We start from the raw sequence: 20,921 nt of genomic DNA on the forward strand, positions 1-20,921 counted from the left end.
TCACATGGGATAATGGCAGTGAAAGCCACTCTGTAATTAACCATCTTTCCTACCAGCATATTGAAGCAAAAGCGGAGTGAGCGGTTGTAGTGGTTATTCAATCCCTGATTACTTTAATGATCTGTGTGGGGGAAGCTCTGTGAACAGGAGCTCATACAGAAGGTAAAATGTTTGTCATGCAACGCAATGCAATTCATCAATGAGTTTGTCTTTGATGATAGTAGTTGTTGTAATGTTTTTGTTGAAACTAAACTTTTAACATGAAATAGTTCTTCTTCGGGTGTCAGTTAGCAAACAGCTTCAGGTGTATTATGTAGCACCACCCTCTGGATTGGAGCAGAGACAAACCTGATTTGTTGGGAAAACCGACAGATTGCAATCATATCTGAATTTGTTACTTATCATTTCAAGCCTCTATAATATTTAATATAATATTCAATACCACACAAATCATCACTATCATATTTCTTGGTTATCTGTCATTTATCTTATACTGTCATTTATTTCACGGCTTGGTTGAATACATGACTCTGATTGGTCAATCACAACATTCTGCGGTTTGTTATTTCTGTATAACAGACCGTTGCCATGGACGAAGTTCTGTTTATAGACTCTGGGGGACCATTTTTAAATCAATAAAATAATTTTTAATCAATATTTGCTCATATGGCTGTTCAGCGGATCACAAAGGGAGAGAGAGGGTGGAGGAGACGAGGATCGCTAACAGTGCTAATGGCAACAGTGCAAACAGAGTGCAAACTGTCAATCTACCGCCACTTTGGCGGGTAGCCAATGAGAATTGAGTGATTCATTAGTTGTTGTTGTTGCCAATGTTGTTCTTTCACATTTCAATCAAGTCCCTCATTTCCTTGGATTTGAGCTAAAAAATGTGGAGGCACATGACTGGGGTGAAGAGGCCCACTGAAACAAGCAACCAACAAAAAGAGTCTAATTATATTCATTTCTTAATAACTTGACAGCACTTAAATGTGTATTCTTAACAAGTCCAAGAACAATGCTTGTCCATTTCCTGTATTTCACCTTAATGAGGCAAAAAAAAGGCTGGTAAAAAGCTTGTGTGGCTAGTGGATTTTAAAAACCACCTGCCACAGTGGCTGGTGACCAAAAAAAGTTAACTTCAGGCCTTGGCCGTGTAATAAACTAATAATAAATAAGTGGGATAATGTAGAGTCAGCTGGTCATTATTGCAAATTAACACCTGCATCACCCTGGGTTCTAATTTAATAATGACCGGTCTGTCACAGATGCTACAGCAGTTGTACCAGCTGAACAGAATATCTGTATCAAAACCACATCAGGACCCAGCCTGATGGTGTGTAAGAACACAAACAGGAGAACACCCACCACTCCAGGGTTATTGAACGCCACTCTACTGTTGTCAAACTAGAGGCCAGAGTGAGAAGGAAATATCTAGAGCGAGGTAAAAAAAAAGAGCAATCTTATTGCAAGTGGTTGGGTTTCAGAGTTTAAACTCTCTTTCCTGTCCTCCTCAGATCCTCCTGATAGAGGAAAAACTAACCCTTCTTACTCCACCAGTCAGGATTGTAAACACACTGATAAATAATACTGATTGTTGGAAAGAAAAGTAAACAGTGAGCTCAGTGATTGATGTTTTGCCTTGTGCTGCTCAGTGTGGGACTTCCACTCCAAACAATCTCAAGCACTTTGACACACTAGGACCAATCATTTTACAAACGTTAACCTTGGCCATAGAGAGGGGCACCTTTCATCAACAAACCAACACTGCACTAATTTCGGTCATACACAAAAAGGGCAAAGATCCTACGGAGTGCTCAAACTACAGGCCCATCAGCCTCATTGGGACTGATACTAAGCTTTATTCCAAAGTCTTCGCACTACGCCTAGAATGCTTCATTGAGAAGCTAGTCCACCCTGACCAATCAGGGTTTATACCAAAGCGTCAAGCTGCAGACAATATACGCAGATTACTCCATGTAGCCAAAAACCTTCCAACAACGGCAGCAGTTTTATCACTGGACGCGGAAAAGGCTTTTGACCACCTAGAGTGGAACTACTTGTGGAAAGTAAAGGAGAGGTTTGGTTTGGGAGCCAAATTCATTGACATGATACGTACTTTGTATGCGAATCCCACGGCCATAGTCTCAACCAATGGCCTGCATTCACAGCCATTCCTCATCGTGTGGGGCTCGAGACAGGGATGCCTGCTATCTCCCATGCTATTTGTGATCTCTCTTGAACCGTTAGCCCAGGCCATAAAGCAAAATAAAATATGTAATGTCCAGATTAAATCCAATAACAACTATATATCGCTATTTGCAGATGATATTTTGCTGTACATATCATTAGTCAATGATGACTCTAAATTACACATACTTGGGAGACAGAAGAAAATTTGGCTAGCCGGATCAACCGCGACCAAGAAAATGATAGCTCAGCGCTGGCTCCCCCCCACTCGCTTTGTATAAAACAGTGGTTGGTGTTTTCCCCCCACCGCAGAGGGTGGGGGGTGGGAGAGGGTTGTTTTTCTTGTTCAGTTGTGTTTGTTTAAAAATATAAAGGCTGATGTGAATCTCATGAATATCAACTGAAGTCGTCCATCAACTCATGGACGACCTCCAGCCATCTATGCACTTCCCTTGTCATACAAGGAGGAGGATTTATTCAGATCTGCATCAGCAATGTAACAAATTAAGCAGCAGCAGATGGTCGGCTGGCTGGCTGCTTGCCTCAATATCTGAGTGTGTGGCACTCGTCACAATGAGATTTTCAAAATCTGTGTTGACATGTTTACAGTTTTGTCTTATCCTGCCGCCTGGTCACACTATTCACATTTGAGTCGGGGTGTGCTGTCATTCAGACTGCTGCTGCTTGTTGTCGGCACTTGGAAAGCGTGCAAACAGAATGTAGGCCCACAATGCTTTACATCTTCAGCTCTCCTTAAGTTTTTTGTTAAGCACTGTCCTGGAGAAACAAACACATAGTCACACTTTTCATCTACCTGCATGTACACACACTCACGCATTCATACATACATAATGTTACACGCAGCCCACAACTCTGTCACTGGCCTTACAAATATGGCAAGGCATTGAATGTCTGCTTTCCTTGCCTGCTGTCTGTCAGATTTCAGGGCTCAGGGCCCACACAGTCAGGGCCCGTTCCTAGCAGTCACATATGTTGTCTTTCACAGATTCTACATCCTGACAGAGGTGATCTCTTCTGGAGTATATCTCCAATCCACAGCAGAGGACAAATAATTGACATAAAGACCCTTGAAGTCCCACACAAAAAAGGGGCAAACGTTCAAATAAAGTCAGAAGGACTCAAGTCTCAAAGTATCCTGATGGCCTCACATGGGCTGTTCGTTTCCCCTCCCCCCACCCCAGCCCAGCCCAGCCCAGCCCAGCCCAGCCCAGCCCATGCAATGTGTCAGTAGTTCAGGGCCGGGGGTGTGAGGGTCTGCAGTGGTGGCTAGCTGTTGTTCTCAGCCGTCATGTATTTTAGGGCGGCAAAGCCATAGCGCCGCGACATGTTCTGCTGGAACTCCTCCTTTAGGGTCTTGAGGCAGACCCGGTACTGCTTGTTGGAGCGGAACTTGGTGATGTCGAAGCTGGGCGCATGAGGCATGTGGATCATGTAAGCGTTGGGCAGAACCACAAACTCATACTCCTGTAGAGAGAAGAACACAACTTTAAGTCTGGACAGCTGAGTACTACAACCACCACATGTCTTTACTACAAAACCTCATATGAAGTTGCATTAGTTGTTTTGTCCACATCCAGCAGACACAGAGCAACATTATATTAATTTGGAGTAGTTTTTGTGTCCACCTGATGAATGTAAATCCAATATTCCTTTCAACTCCTGTTAAGTTTGATTGAAATAAAGGTAAAGTGTGTTTTATATGAAGGTAAATATGGTGCAAAACGTGAGAGCTTGTAGAATACAATGTGAGAACTTGCAGAACAAAAAATCTGAACGTGTATGTTAAAATTTGCACTTGTAAAATTAAAATTTGCATTTGTAAAACAAAAATTTGCACTTGTAGAAAATATTCACAGCTGTATTCTGAATGTGAAGTTGCAGAAAAAACTATTCACAAATGTGTAGATTGATATTTGCATGAACACAATGACAGCTGCAAACTTGTAATGCAACATTTACTCGTGTACTTTTTTTAAAACTCAGGTTTATTTTCCATCACAACCACAACTCAGTGATTACAACCTCTCGAATCTGTCACTGCAACTTCATATATGTGCTCTCTCGCATCACAAAGTGGCGAATCTGCGCCTCGACTTTTGCAACACTTCTTGCGATACATTTGTGCAAAACCATTTGTACCTGTGGACTACGGCTGTGGAGCTCTGAGCCAACAGAACGGGGAAAGCAGGGTTTCTATCACCAGATGAGGGACAACTCTCTCCGGCTTATTTAGCTATGTAGCATGGAAGCTTGGTGGAATAGCAAGCTAGCGTTAGATAACTAACCAACCAGCCCGCTTCTAAATAAATACCTTTTAGTTATCTTAACACTTTTTAACAGTCAAACTGAGCTCCAGGTCCTGCAGCCGCAGATGGACTGTCATCAGCGGGTAACGTGCCAAGTTCTGCATCCCTGCCGAGACTTGCATCCACAAGGGGAAATAATGATTTTATAAGGCAAAGTAGCTACTGTTTAAAAGCTATGCTATATACATTTCTTTGTCATGTTCATCAATGATGATTATAATTTTATAACGTTTAGAGACATCAATGTTTTATCAGACTCTATCATTTCCTTACTACCTGGGTGCAATTCTCGGCAGCAACAAGGGTTAAGAGATGACGCATTATTCGGCAGAAATGATTGCTGCTGCCCGCGAGGTGGATGTAATTCTCAGCAGATATGAGTGTTAAGGAACACAAATTATTATTGCTGCCCAAGCGGGTGCAATGTTTGGCAGTGATGCAAAATGTGGGCACAACATCAGCAAAGCAAGCTGTGGTCATGGCCGGGGGATGTGCCGCTGCTACCGGGTGTGGGGCTCTCCATGTCCCGCTGGAGCTCCAACTGCAGATCGAGGTCGGCAGCGAAGCTTTCCGGCAATAGCAATGTTGCTACGCTGGCCGATCCCCACTGATGACGGTCCGTCAGCGGCTGCAGGACCTGGAGCTCACCACCAGTGTTTCAGTTTGACTGTTAAAAAGTGTTAAGATAATTAAAAGGTATTTATTTGAAGCAGGCTGGTTGGTTAGTTAGCTAACACTAGCTTGCTATTCCACCAAGCTTCCATGCTACATAGTTAGCTATGTAGTCAGACAGAGTTGTCCCTCATCTGGTGATAGAAACCCTGCTTTCCCCGTTCTGTTGGCTCAGAGCTCCACAGCCTAAGTCCACAGGTACAAATTAGTTTTGCACCAAATGTATCGCAAGAAGTGTTGCAAAAGTCGAGGCACAGATTCGCCACTTTGTGATGCGAGAGAGCACATATGTGAAGTTGCAGTGACAGATTCGAGAGGTTGTAATCACTGAGTTGTGGTTGTGATGGAAAATTAACCTGAGTTTAAAAAAAAAAAATACACGAGTAAATGTTGCATTACAAGTTTGCAGCTGTCATTGTGTTCATGCAAATATCAATCTACACATTTGTGAATATTTTTTCTGCAACTTCACATTCAGAATACAGCTGTGAATATGTGCAAATTTCAATTTACAAGTTCAGATTTTTTTTACAAGCTCTCGTGTTTTTTTTTCTTTTTGGGACTTCAAATTCAGATCACGTGTGTGAATAAGTTTAAGTTTCAGAAGTCCCTTACAACTTCAGATTACAAACGTTTATAGATTTGACACCTGTAATAACAGCAACATGGAAAATAATAGCAGGCCTAAAAGGTCATCTGTACTAGTTCATTTTGAAGAACCAATTCCAACAAGAACACCTGGAAACCACAGAGCAAAACACTTTAAATTTCTGAGGTAAAATGTGTAATTCAATTAGTTACTAATGAAATTAAAAGGAAATTGCTTTGCATTGATAAAGTAATCCAAATAAAGTAATCCAAACCACATTTATCATTATAAATAATTATAAACATATAACAGTAAGCATTAACATTTCCAGTAACCTTCCTAACACTGAATGTATGTGAGATTCAACACATTCTTTCTTTTGTGTGGCTGTGTGGATTTCTTTGAATTGCCATGAATTTAATTCCACTTCCTGTCATTCAAATTCAAACTCAACTTCCGGTGGTGTGGAGTCAATTCAATTCAAATTGCAATTCATGAATTGAATGGAGGCCAATTCTGAAATTCTGAATTCTGAAGGCTGGGGCAAACATGAGGTTTAACTTTATATTGTTATTGGGCAAGTAAGTTATGGTGCATCTCAGGTGATGTTACAGAGTAATCCAAAAGTAATGTAACTAGCAGTGTAACTAGTTACTTTCAGCAGTGAGTAATGTAGTAATGTGTAATCTATTACTTTTTTTAAGTAACTACCCCAACACTGGTTGATATACATTGCTTATAAACTAAACTAAGCTAAGCTACTGTTTGCTGCTGAGGAAACATGAGAGCATTGTGGATGGAAAACAAAACAAAACAATGAGCTGAAAGATGCTAAAAAGCTTTGTAGAGCTGAGGGGAACCTCGCCTCTTGCCCAATGTCAGATGGGATCACGTCCAGACCTCCCCAACCCTCTAAGGATAAGCGGTTACAGATAGGCCTGATGGATGCATGGACATGGACTTCATTAAGGTTCAAACCCCGATGTCTGGACCAGGGATTGGCATTTCATTGATTGGGACAGAACAAGGACAGATAGTAGCCGTTTCTCAATGTCAAGGATCCTTCCTTGGTAGGACTAGTCCTTCCAAGGAAGAATCCTTCAGAGCCTAGGCCAGGCTCCTCCTTAGCATTCGGAGAACATGTACAATGGAACAGACTAGCAAGTGCACGTCATTGCGTGCTTGCGTCATTGAAAATGTTTTGCTGCCTTCACTTCCGCGCTGCATTTCAAAACACTGGACAAAATGGATGTGAAGTTCAATTTTTTTGTTGAGATGGCGAAGCTGAATCAGCGTCAGTCTGCTTGCAGGAGGAGAATATTCTGTCGGCAACTTTGCCGCAACGTGCTAAGGTAGGTAACGTTACCGACACTGATAGGCTTTAATGTAAGCAATAGTCGTTTTCTCTTATTTATCCCATGTCAATAAATTAAAAATTCGTGGGAGTTCATGTTTGTAGTTGTCATAATACTTACCGGTAAGGAGAATTGCATTAATTAATCTTAATTACATTAAGCTTACAGTAGCAGTTTACATTAGCTCGTAGTTTACTGCATGTATGTAACATTAGCTCATTGTCGACCAGTAGCTTCTAGCTTTCAAACAAATGCGGTGCAAAATATGATCAGCAACTACAAGGTAAACACTACCAGCTAATGAGCTACCACAGGCAGTATGATATGCAGTAAACTGCAAGTGAGAAAAGTTAAATAGTACTGTAAACACACAAGCTACAAGGCTACATCCAAGATAAATTTTTTTTGAAAATTATAATTTTGCCGCAACATATTTAACACCCCGTGCAAGCGTTGAATACCAGCTTTAGTGCAACATGTATGCATAATTGTCCATACCTTTTTTAATTTTAAATATTTTATAAAAAAAAAATCAATTCTTTTTTGAAATTTTATTTTTGAAAATTATAATTTTGCCGCAACATATTTAACACCCCGTGCAAGCGTTGAATACCAGCTTTAGTGCAACATGTATGCATAATTGTCCATACCTTTTTTAATTTTAAATATTTTATAAAAAAAAAATCAATTCTTTTTTGAAATTTTATTTTTGAAAATTATAATTTTGCCGCAACATATTTAACACCCCGTGCAAGCGTTGAATACCAGCTTTAGTGCAACATGTATGCATAATTGTCCATACCTTTTTTAATTTTAAATATTTTATTCAAAAAAAATCAATTCTTTTTTGAAATTTTATTTTTGAAAATTAATTTTTCTGCAACCTGCCAAGCATACATTCAGTTGTGGTCTGTGAATTTTTAAGTGTGTACATTGGTTAGTAGACAACAACATTTTCATGCTCTACTTGAAATCCTTGACAGTAACAGCTATTACTCACCTGAGGTGGTGCGACCTCTGCGACCACCTGATAGAATTGGGTTGGTGGTAAATGGTAGTAATAAGCTTAATTAGCAGTCAACACTTAAAACTAAAGGAACTACAGGTTAAGCCTTTCACCTGCTCCTTGAGTCAACTTGTTCACAGTTAATTTTCCTTTGTCACCACAAAGGAATTGAGCCCTGGTAGCAATCTGTTTACTAGAGGTAAAAATTAGTTGCTTCGAGTACCAGAGGCTGGAGGCAAAAGCTTCCAAAGAGCCGACCGACACAGTCCTGCAGAATGTGGTCGCTTGTCTCATCCTAGACTCTGAAGAGAATAACCATGATGGTTGTGGAACTACCTGCGATGAAATACTCCAGGAACTATTAGCTTACATGGCACAGCCGTCTTGGATGCTAAAAGCTTGCATACAAGGCTTGTTTGGCCAATTGGTGCTCATCTATCAGAGCAGAACCCATCGGCAACGCGCTGTCCTCCAAGCACAGCTCGCACTGCTGCAAGACAGCTATGAAGCTGAGCAGCGCAAAACAGCCTGGCATAGACAGAGAGTCCAAGCCAGGCGTGATGAGGTCTCCCGGTTAGAGGAGAGCCATGAGGACCTCTCGGCACAGCTCCGGCATGCCAAGCAAAGAACAGCGCTCTATTCTCCTCCTCCTTGGTCTCCTCACATTCAGAGACACCATTTCTCTCTGCCATCTCGGCGAAACACCCACTTGTCTTCTTCCCAGAGAAGAGACCGTTCTTCATCTTCTTCTCGTCATCCTCCTCGGAGAGACCGATCTTGTTCATCTCCGCTACCTTGGCGGAGAAAACCCCCTTCCTCACCTTCCCGGAGGAGGGAACCTTCTTCTTCTTCATCTCCTCCCCCTCGGAGGAAAGATCACCACTCCCGTGCAAAAAGGGGGAGGAATGTCTTGCAACATTAGAGGAACACAGGTAGAATCAGAGTTCCTTCCACTGACAAACGGTACGAGCCACAAAGCTCGCCATCCCGCTTTGATCAGACTCCATCCCCACTGCCAAAGGGGAGGAGCCGTCCTCAACTGAGTGACTATGATTCTCCTGATGTTCTGAACGACCCCCGCCGGCTCCAGAGACATGATCTGATCGAGCCTTGGCTGCATGACACTCTCCGACTACGACAGAGTGACCGGTGCGACCCAACGGAACGGGTAAGTATGCTGACACCTTTGCACGTCCAAGAATCACGTGATTCTGCCTTTGACCCTGAGCCTGACCCTCCTACCACATCCAACGGTCCAGCCGACCTGGATGAACCTACTTGGCTCCCCTCGGAGCCTCCAGTCACTTCGGTCTACTCAGAGACCACGGCTAGCAGCCTAGTGAACTCCAGTAGGGAGGTGTCAGAGCTGGTCATAGTTGAGAGTTATCAAGAACATCTATCGGGCCATTTGCTGGAAACAGGTGCTCCACTCTGCAAGGAGACACCCCAGCTAATTTCTGATTGCAACATCCTGCTTCCTGAAGAAACCAGAACTTCTCCACTCGTTAAAGAGGAAGAAAACTTCCAAACCCTGTGTGGTAAAAGTGGATCAAAATTTTCACCGTGGCCTCAGGTCGACACCCTGAGGCCACTTGATCCTGCAGGCAGTCTGCCAGCCCCAGACGGACAAGTCACCGTCATTCATGAGCAAATGGCCATGATTCTTCCAGAGCCTGATCCTGGCTCTGACTTTTCCTTTCCTTTGCTCGCTGAACAACAGCGATGCACCGTGCCACACCTGTATGGTTAAAGGTGCATCCTTTTATGGCGCCACGCCAACAGACTTGCCCGTATCACTTTGGCCAAAGAATCCTGCCGTCAGGCCGGACTGGCACCATTACTTGCGCCTACCTCACCTGCCTCCTGCTTTTGCACAGAAAAACCACTGCCTTTCTTCAGAGTCCCTGCAGACTCTCTTCAAGGTGGCTGGAGCAGGCGCCTTCTCTGTACTCCAGGGAAAGGGGGTCATACACTTATGGCCCCACCTCCAGGTAAACTTGATTGGATCAGTTACCAGAACTGGTCAAGGTACCCAGTACCTCCTCATCATCACGGGCAGCCTCACCATGTGGGTTGAATGCCTTTCAGCACCCAACTGCACAGCCGTGACAACCACGGTCCCGCTCCTGAACCACACGTTCCAGACCAGCCAGACCAACTCAACATGCGGTCCTCACTTCCAGGAGAAGAGCAGCTTCTGCACCTGGAAAGGGGGAGGGAGGCTTTCCCCCCAAAGAGGATAAGACTCAAACCAGTTGAGTCATAGGGATAGCTGCATGCCTCACCTCACTCTGTTGACATGCACTTCCATCCTAAACTTTTCAAACAGTAATCAAACTACCTCAGAGCTTCGGTAGTAAAATTCTTTTCAGGAAACCATTTACTGTTAGTTCCATTCTGTTCCTCAAGAACCCAGTGCATGCTTTAGACTGTCAGGTGTCACAGAAAACACAACCAGGTGCTAGTAGCGAGAGATTTAATGCGAAGCATCGGTAGAGAAGGAATCTCTTCGGTCAACAAACTTGAGCCTTGTTGTAGACCCATAAATCTGCTACTAACCGTATTGTGCGATCTTCACAGGTACATCTGACGTATAGTCTTGGCAGTGCAATTCCAAATTTATGTAGCTCATAAGAATGAGAGATGACTCATTTTTGTTTTACCTACGCATCAGAGGACCAAATGTATACAGACTAGAGTCTGCATTGAGTATTTGTTTTGACAGTAAAACATACATGCACCAGTCCACATGTACATGCACACAGTCACATGTACATACACTGGTAAACCCCAATTCTTTTCTGGAGTGAACCTGTTAACCCCTAACTACTTCACTTTCCTTTCCTATCATGGTTTGCTCCAAATACTGGGGACCAACCGCTCTTCAGAGCAAAAAGGGGGACTGTTGGGACCAAGAAGCTGGTTAAACCTGATTTAACCAAAAAGGCCTCAGATTGAGCTGACCGGAGAGACAAAGGAACATATGGCCAAGACAAAGGAATCTCGGCCTGTATGTAAACCCCAAAGCCTGGTTAATTCACACCTCTATGCGAAAGTCCCAGCCAGAAGGGAAAAGCCTCACAGCTGGTAGGAAGTCAAAGAACTACAAGATTGTAGTCTTCACACTTTCAAGAGTTTTGAATCTTCCTATTGGTTCAGCGGGACCATAAACACAGCATGAGGTCTCAAACTATAAATAGCCTGTTAACCCCAAGATCCCGGCTTTTCACGGTAATTCATTTTACTGACAGGAGGTGCAGCGGTCCGGACTAGCTTAACCAGCGTCACCTCGCTGGTCGAGATTGAGCTGGGACATTTTATATCTTTCTGATATACAAGGGATCCGAGGGGATACTGACCCAGTATCTCCTCACATCTGCAGTGGGTTTAATCAGCCAGGATTCAAGGAAAAGGACAACGTTCCGTTTTCTTGCTTTGTCGACCTGGATCGCGTGTCGTCCACTGCTCTGGACCAAACGGATCATTAAACTCTGGCGAGAGGTTAACTACAAACAACACATACAGTAAGAGGCTTACACAGTTCTGGGCAGATGTTAGAACTATTGTGTTTGGTTTGTTTCATTAATGAGCGGAGGTTATTGTAACCATTGTTTGCCATTTAATGTGATCTGATTTTAATCATGTATTGGTCCATATGTGGTTATTAATCTGTTTCTGTGAATGTATCATTGATCACAATACTGTTGATATGTTGTGTTGAGTAGCTTGGTAAAACTGTTATCGCTACCTGCTATTACTCCGGTCACGGAGTTTAAGTACTGTCTGCGAGATAATCGTGGAAAATCAGCTGTTAGCCACTGGAATGGTTATAATGACCGAAGTTTCCCTCAGTAAGACATAAGTCTCCGAGTCTGTCCTAACTACACGTGTGGTCCAGACCTGAGTGGCTGAGGGGGCTGGTCATTATCGATAACTAAGATCAGAGTGTCTCCTTCTACTCTTTCTTCTTTTACTAACACACACACACACACACACACACACACGCACACGCACACGCGGACACAAGCTAGCCACGTAGCTCCGAGCTAACACTGCTAGCTTAACCACGTGGAGTCGGCATGACGTTTGTACAGAGCTAATACATGACCTAGCATACCGGCTAAGCGTGCGCATTGCCTAGCAACCCCCTTGCTTCAACCCCTCCTCGTGCACCCAGCACCACTACAGCCCTCTTGAGGCTAAATAGTTTTGTGCAGCTCACAGGAGTAGCCATTTTGGTAGTTGTTTTTGTGTTAGAACTACATTTCGACACCGCCCCCTCCACTTTCACTCACTCTTATACACACACACACTCACTCTCACACACGCACGCGCACACACACACACACACACACACACACACACACACACACACACACACACACACACACACAGAGACACGGAGGTGTCCATGACACATGCTCCTTTGTTTTTGCTTTGTTTTGGTTGTGATATTGTAAAAGGTATATAAGTTTATTATTGAAGGATTATTGATTAGCTACTGATAATTGTGACGTTAATAAATCTTATTATACTTAAATAGCAGTTGCTTGTGATTATTTGTGTACTTATTGTAATAATTGCTGGTCAAACAGGTCCGTGCTCGAAATCACTCCTTCCTTTGTTTCCTTTTAAAGGATTACCACAGAAATGAGACTGTTTGATTATTGGTCCCTGACTTGCAGGGTGGTGCCCCGTTTTGATTGTTTGTCGATTTGACAAAGTTATTAATAACCATATTCATAACTTTATTAATATTGATAAAACATCTTTGATAATTTGCCAATGATCAAATCTGTACCCTACGAGTATCCTACACTTATTTCATGAACTGCAGACACCCTAATGTGAAGCATGGAGAAGAAGCATACTAAGATCCACAGATTGGGTGGTGGAGAGAAGTTACCTGTGCATCCAGCTCCATGATGTGAGCCACCTTGTTCCAGCCGAAGCCCACAAAGCGGCGGTCATACTCAGGACTGTCCCTCCTCACCATGACATAGGGCTCGAAGTCGGCTTCCCACTGCACCTTGTAGGGTGTGGTGGCGGTCCGCCATTTGGCAAAGTTAGTTGGTGCGTGGCCTTTAGTCCACACATGGTACCTAGAAGGAGAGATTATTATTATTTATCAAAGTATAGTTATACTTTGATAAATAAGGGTGTGTAAACTATCCTCCTATATCCAGACTTACTGAGAGAAGTGTGATTTATAGTTTCTAAAATATTAGGTGGCATTTTGATTACAAACCTCTGTCTGTATCATAGAAGATCTTAGAATAGAAGTATAGAAGTGTTTGTTTACCTCACACTGTAGACCAAATCATCTTTGATGGGAAAAAGTTCTGTTGTCTCTTTTTCTGTCTGTGCCATCAACACTTCTTTCTTCACCAACCCCAAGATAAAAGAGGTATTTACTGACTGCAAATTCTAGACGGGCGAAGCAAAGTGACTGTGACTACAGGAAGCGTGACCGCCTGTCCAAGGTCTGCACACAGGAGAAAAATGAACACCCCTCTTCTCCAAACATACACAGAAATCTTACCGGCATGTTGTCACTGTACTGTGATGATGACAGCAATAAAAACCACAACCTACTATAGCTGTTTTTAAACAAGATATATAGTTAGAGCAAAGCGATGGCGGAGCAGAACATAGAGCCCCTCCCCCTCTCCTGTGTGGTCTTTTTGCTCAGCCTCAGTCACACACCAGCCCGGAGAGCTTCTAGTGGCCAGCTTTTATGTAACAAATGCTCCCTTGTCCCTATGGAGGATATTTTTATTCATAATTAAATTTAAAAGTCCAAAGAGAAAATGAAGAGATTGAATAAAAAAAACATTATTATTTTACTACACTACTAGGAATAATCAGGCCATAATTAAACTTAAAAAAAATAAAAACGAAATTGAAAAAGCAAAGTTAAAATGTAAAAGGATAATTTGAAAATGTAAAGTGACAGTGAAAAAAGTAAAAATGTAAACATTGTACAATTGTACCTAAAAAGTAGCCAGGGAGTTTAGTTTGAGATGGTTCTATAACCATCTGAGGTTATAGAAGACACATGAACTACACGCTGAACGCAACTCGGACTCGTGTCCGCCCTGGGAACAATTCACAGAGGGAGAGAGTTGCCGCGGAGCCGGGTGTTTTCTGGCCGGAACTAGAAGTGGAGGAAGACGCGCTACATGCACGGGGCGCTCCCCCACCCCACGGACTGTTACCGACAGAGGACCCGGAGGGCGGCGGTGGGACTTTGCATTCGGTGCCGCGACTGGTGGACTCAGCACCGGTGGACTAACGGTATTTGGGCTACTGTACCGAGTTTGACTGGAGGACACTGTGTGTAGGTTTTGGAGCCAACCTTTGAAGGGACATTTAACCAGACTGTAAAAAATAATGAATGCTGGCTACTCAGTCTACAGTGTATGATTTTGTGGACATTTAGTCGGGCTGAAAAAACATGATAAATCCTGAGGACACGGTGTGTATGTTTCGGAGCCAGGCTTTATAGGGACACTAAACCATACGGACATGATAAATACTGGCTGGTCGGTTTAAAGTCTATGTTTGTTAATGTTGACTTTGGGTCAAATTGACCCATTTTCAATTTTTGTTTTATATCAGAAAATATGGGACGTAGAAATAAGTGCTGAAAATGTGCAGAAGAAAAATTTAACAATTTAAAACGTTGGAAAAAGCAAAAACAAACTGTGAAAAAAAGTGTTAGAAACTTCGAAAAATAAGTGTTTTTATCAAGGTTGATGGGAAGACAACACAAGGGTGAACATTTAGCTGGACTGAAAGAACATGAGTCTGTTCAGCTCATAGTCTGCTTATTGCTCCAACTAGATTGGTGTGTTTTACACATAGCTTATTCCATAAATTGTTTCTCACATAGCCTACTTCAAAACTTAACAGCTGGTTGAGACCTAGTTCTAAAGTGTTTATAATATTGTTCATGTTTAACATAATAATTCACTCGACCTGTTTAAATTAACCTGAGACTTCGGACAGGAGGTGCAGTTTTGAGCTGGAGTTTTGCGCAAACTGCGTTTGATGACGCATCTTACAGATAGGGGAAGGGGTCTGCGGTCTCAGAGGGTTAGGGGATTTATTTTACTTTTTATGTTTTTGTCACACCTTGCTCAGAGCTAACAGTTCACCCTTTGCTACAGATTTGTTGGCAAAATTTGGTAGGGTACTCGAGACACGTATGCGTGTAAATTTTGAAGATGGCTGAGCTCTCAATCTTTCAGTTATCAGGGGGCTAAATCAAACAAGCTAAATTTTAGCTAGTTAAAAACTAAGCTATTTAAGAAGGAAAACCATAGACGTGGCGCTTATTACAGGAGTCACATTTAGGTAAAAGAGATGTAAATCGTCTACAAAATAAATACTTTAAGGTTGCTGCCTCGTCTAATGACGACACCAAAACCAAGGGCTGCATTGTGTTGCTGTCGCGGAAATGCACACTCACCGTAGACAAAAGCAGTAAAGACTTATCAGGCAGGATATCTTATATATGTACAATGATAAGGAGTAGGAAAATAGCATTTGTTTCGGTATATGCACCGGCTGCATATGATAAAAGTTTTTTTCCCACGCCTAACCAATTCATTGCTAGCCTGGTTGACACCAGATCCTTCTCAGTTGTAACTGAGAGTGAGTCTGGCAAAGGTTGATTGACAGTTCATTTCCAAAGGGGCGTCACCAACGGACGCCGCTCAAATGCCTCTGGGCGCAATGATAGTCCAACCAATCAGACCAACGATCCCGGTGATGCTGCGCTTCGGTAGCCATCATGTTGAATGTAAACAAAAAGCTGCTTGCCGTCGCTGCGCTATTGTCGTCGCATAAATACCGCTTCAACAGTTGTGATTGGTGCCTCGATTTTGGGGACATTGGAAATGGGTTTGAATGGGCTCTTCGCCAGACTGACTTGCAGAGTAAATCTCAAATTTGCCGGAAGTTCGTCAGGGTTTACCCAGGCTAATGAATTGTTCTCTCTCAACGAATATTCACTAATCATAGGGGCAGACATGAATGCAGTACTTGATTTAAATCAGGATAGATCAGGGGTCAATCACACAAAAGCCCCAAAACGCATATCGGACATGTTTAAAGCATTTGTGGAATCCCACCATCTTACAGATATATGGAGGATGCACAATCCTACTAGCAAGGATTACACCTTCTTTTACACACGCCACCGTTGTGCTCCAGTGAGCTTAAGACAATGTTCCACATGATAGCAATAGAACCAGCAATTTCTGTTGGGGTTGTTTATTTGCATAGTTCTGTATGTTTCCTGTTTTGTATATTGAGTCTGTGCATTGTGTATATTTCTGTTTCCTGTTTTATTTTGATAGTCTGTTTTCTGTCTTGTCTAGTTTTGCTTCCTGTGTTTTCCCGCCTTGTCGGATTGTCCTGCCCCGCCCTGATGTGTTTCACCTGCTGTATCACCTGTCCCTCATTTGCTCGTTACCTCATGTCTTTAGCGTCTGTGTTCCCTTTGTCTCTTGTCAGATCGTTTGGTGTAATTTCCCCGTCAATATCACTCAAGTCACTCACAAAAAAGCCATGTATATTATGAAAAAGTTGAAATTGTTCATGCATTTGCTTACTTTTCATTTTAAGTTTCCAATAGCATTCCAACAATTACATTTAAATAAATCCTAATGTTACCATCCATTGTTTTGATTGCTTATTATCTTTTCCTTTTTTCAATTTTTGTGTTGCACAAGTGTAAGTGGGTGTCTCACAGTGTGCTCCTGAGGATAAAGTAAAGATCTGAGTTAATTAATTAAAAAAAAATATATGAAACAATATTGCTGATTTATCTGAACTTCTACCATAGAAAAGGAAATGAAAAGAGCTGCTGTAGTGTTTTGTTGAATGAAAACCTGAAGACTCTTGAACATTGTTGGCTTCAGAAACAAAGACATGGTTCACCTGAAAGTGAAGAGTGTGCCCATGTCCAGCTGAGAGAGCAGCTCAGCCTTGGACTTTGGGTACGAAAGACGATATCGCAGCGTCTCAAAGGCTGGTACTACCAAAGCTTTCTTGGCGTTGGCCATATCCAGCAGCACCACTGACTTCCTACAAACAAACACAGATACGATTGGATTACATACAGAATATTACTACAGCATGCATGTGTGCTATCTCATAATAAAGGAAATAAAAAAAACTCATGCCTTTCTAAAATCTAAAGATACGAAAAACCAAGTGTACAGGTGTTAGTGACTGCCAACTTAGCTGGTTTCCATCTGATTCTCTTTCTCCTCTTACCTGAGGTACTCATACAGGCCATACATGGGCAGGAAGTCGATGTCTGATAGGAACATGTAAGGTGTGTTGACCTGCCGCATGGCCACATTACGCAGCAGGTTGACTGGATAGAACTGTCCCTCTTTGTAGACGATGTGGTAACCGACGTTCCCGCGGCTCATCAGCACCTCGGAGCCCTGTGCATAGCGCAGAAACTGCTGGGCTTCAGCGTCGGACAGATACAGGGCCAGGCTGATTGGACCTTCCCAGTGTTTACATATAGCCTCCAACATCTGGAGCCTGCAGAGGGCAGGAAACATTACAAACATTTATCACTTTACACAAAGTTTTTTTAGTTATTTCTTTAGTGTGAGATAATAAAAATAGTTACTTCTTTCAAATAATAACTAACAGTGAAAACCCACCGAGCACGTAAGCCATTTTCATTTCAGTGTGCATGTTATCCAATCTGTCCGTTCATAAGCGGCTGCGTCGGCTCGTGCGTCGGCTCGTGCGCTGCAGCGATTTATTCTGCGTCACCTCTATTTCTTGCGCGAGACGCGAGCAAATGTGTCAAGCCAGGCAAGTAATCACATACAGGAAGACCACAGTGCAGCCAGATACTTTACAAAAATAAAACACATTTCAAAATGAAACACCTAGGTTCATGGTGATTTTGTCTGTCTTGACTTCTCACAGCGATCAGGCACACGGAGAGAGAGACCGACGGACGGACAGAGAGACACACACACGCATGCATGCATGCCACGCGCACACACACACACACACACACACACACACACACACACAGCCACATGTAGGCTACAATTACCACAGTTTTCTCCACTTATCCTGTCTCTTTCTATCGGAGCGAGAGAGAGAGGAGAAGGATTGCTTTGTGACTGTCGGATGTCTATAATGGAAAGCGATCATCTTCAAATCCATGACAATCTGACTGGTACTTGTAATGGTATCTTAGTTTAACCAGCAAGGCAGTGTTATTTGGCTAACATTAGCTTGCTAACTCCGCCTTAAAGGAATACGCCACCGTTTGTTGAAATAGTGTTATTCACCATCTCCTCTATATTTATATAGGTGGGCAAACGCATTTTTGTCTCAGTGCATGCATTGCCTTAGTCCGGCAGCCCCGCCACTAGCTTAGCTTAGCGGAGTGAATGCTTTGATCCCAGCTAACAATTTTTGGTTCCCAGAACGTTCTGGGAACGTTCGTTTTTGGTTGCGCGAACGTTCCCTGAAGGTTAGGTTTGGTTAGGTTTTGGTTGTGTTTTGGTTATTATGGAAAGTTTTCCATAATAACTCCGAACGTTCCCAGAACTTTGTAACCTTTATAGAACGTTCCCCTAACATTCCCCTAACGTTCCAACCTTTAGATAACGTTCCCCTAACGTTCCCCCACCGTTGCAACCTTTATGGAACGTTCCTCTAACGTTATTTTTTACAATCCCATAACCTTTAAAAAACTAACAACCATGGTACCAAAAAATAAAAAAAAACATTTTTATATAAGAATCAGTTTTATTTGCCATATAGACACATACTGCACAAGAGAGACAACATACATATAGGCACATTAACACAATATATTGTATAAATGTAGAATGCAAATCTGCCCTACAAAGTAAAAACATGTTTGGGCAAAAATGAGTTAATGTCACTTTTGGGGTATTTGAGACCTCCTTTATCATGTGAATAAATATCGTGAGTCAATTTCATTGTTTTAACAAGAAAATAAAGACAACCGTAACATCCAAAATCATACGAGAAACCACAGCAGAACGCCGTAACAGCTGTTACGGATCTCTGCACGCTGAAGTTGAGTGTTCGGACTTTGTTTAGCCAGGCATCAATAGAGAGGTTACTGTACCGCCGTGATCCTACTGTACTCTAGCCTTGTCATAGCCTACTTTGCCGCTTTTAATTGTCCACGTAACATACACATGACATATCAAATAAAGTGATGATTCCTATTCTGTCAGTGACAGCCCGGAGCTAGCTACATTGCTAACGTTGATGCTGACACACCTCCTCACTTGGCACATCAGATGCTGAAAACCAATTATTAAATACACAGCTGGCATCCTACCTTTCCATGCAATCAGATATAATCCATGGAAGATATAATCCATAGAAATGCACGTCATCTGCTGTATCCACAACAATCCATACGTGTTTGAGCTATATCTCCTTCTTGCAGGTGTTCATGTCAAATCTCAAACATCCATAAAAGCACTAAACTAGTTATTGCTAACGTCCGTACAAAGTATGCTAACCTAAATGTTATCTCAGAATTAAAAAGTAGTAATCCAAGTCGAGCTTGTTGACTGTGCATCTTAAGCAGTTTGGTGGCCCTTAGTGTTAAACATTATATATTTATTGTTAAACAATAAATATACCTTTGTATTCAATTATAATTAAATTATCTTTATTGAGAAAATACTTCTTGTATTTTTTCATACTGTACTGCAAAGTTACTTATCTGTCATACTGTTAAACTGTGTTAGTGTTGCCACACTATCCTGATCATTATAGCAGTAAATAGGAACAAGCAAAGGTTTTCTATATAATTTAAAACAAATACCATGATGACTAGACCTTGGTTAGGTGTTCTTATAATGGATGCAAGTATGGTGAACAGCAAGCAAATACTGATTATATGTCAGTTACTGCCTTTTGCATGACTCCTTGTTTTTGGCACAAGATACAAAGGAAGAGTACAGGAACTGCCAAACAAGGGTCAAAGGTCAATTTTGAGCTCAAGCTTTTTTGCATACAAACATTTCTTAATTATAGCAACTAGTTGTCAAATTTTGGGTGTTTTACCTATAATACTTTTGTCTGGACAAAACAGAAACTTTAAAGTCATTTTTCTCAGTTTCACACTAGCAAGTTAAGGTCTTTTGCCTTTGCAGGGCAGAAATGTAGTGTGCAAGATGCATATTGGAATGATAAAGTATGTAATGTGTAGGTGAATGGCCAAAGTGGGGATGGCCCCACTTATCAGCAGTTCAGGAGAGTGATGGCAGAGGGAAAGAAGCTGTTCTTGTGTCTGGTTGTTCGTGTGCAGGGATCTGTAGCGCCCGCCAGAGGGGAGGAGGCAGGAGGATGGCAGCAGTGTAGAAGATGGCCAACAGCTCTTGTGGTAGGCCATGCTTCCGCAGTTGCCGTAGGAAGTACATCCTCTGCAGAGCCTTTTTAAGGATGTTGGACTCCCTCTTCAGGTCCTGGGAAATGATGGAGCCCAGAAACTTGAATGAGTCGACCTTTGACACTAGGCTGTTGGATATTGTGAGGGGGAGCACTGTGGGGTCCTCCACGTCTGCTGCAGTCAGCGCGGGGAAGTTTTTCTGAGAGGCCACTAGAGTAGCAAGAAGAAGCAACGTTACAAGTCAAATTAAAACCCATTATCAGCGAAGCTACGCATAATACTGATGTGAACAATAAAACAACACCTGCCTGTTATAACTCTGCAGATTGTCAGGTCCTGGAAGGCCTTTGTC

The 20,921-nt window shown here is 42.4% G+C and overlaps 1 protein-coding gene across 1 annotated transcript in view; it reads right to left on the reverse strand.

Annotated features, from left to right (window-relative positions):
- Positions 1-3,419: 3,419 nt before the first annotated feature.
- LOC120553767 (LARGE xylosyl- and glucuronyltransferase 1) overlaps positions 3,420-20,921 on the reverse strand; it is a gene marked incomplete at its 5' end in the record, with an annotated part of 89,441 nt that continues 71,939 nt past the window's right edge. Inside the window, 4 exons of the mRNA XM_039792462.1 lie at positions 3,420-3,672; positions 13,043-13,238; positions 17,086-17,232; positions 17,425-17,703. Of these exons, the coding sequence (XP_039648396.1) occupies positions 3,475-3,672; positions 13,043-13,238; positions 17,086-17,232; positions 17,425-17,703 (820 nt within the window). The remainder of the gene's footprint in view (positions 3,673-13,042; positions 13,239-17,085; positions 17,233-17,424; positions 17,704-20,921) is intronic.

Source organism: Perca fluviatilis, chromosome 23, assembly GCF_010015445.1.
Source record: "Perca fluviatilis chromosome 23, GENO_Pfluv_1.0, whole genome shotgun sequence".
Taxonomy (NCBI): domain Eukaryota; kingdom Metazoa; phylum Chordata; class Actinopteri; order Perciformes; family Percidae; genus Perca; species Perca fluviatilis.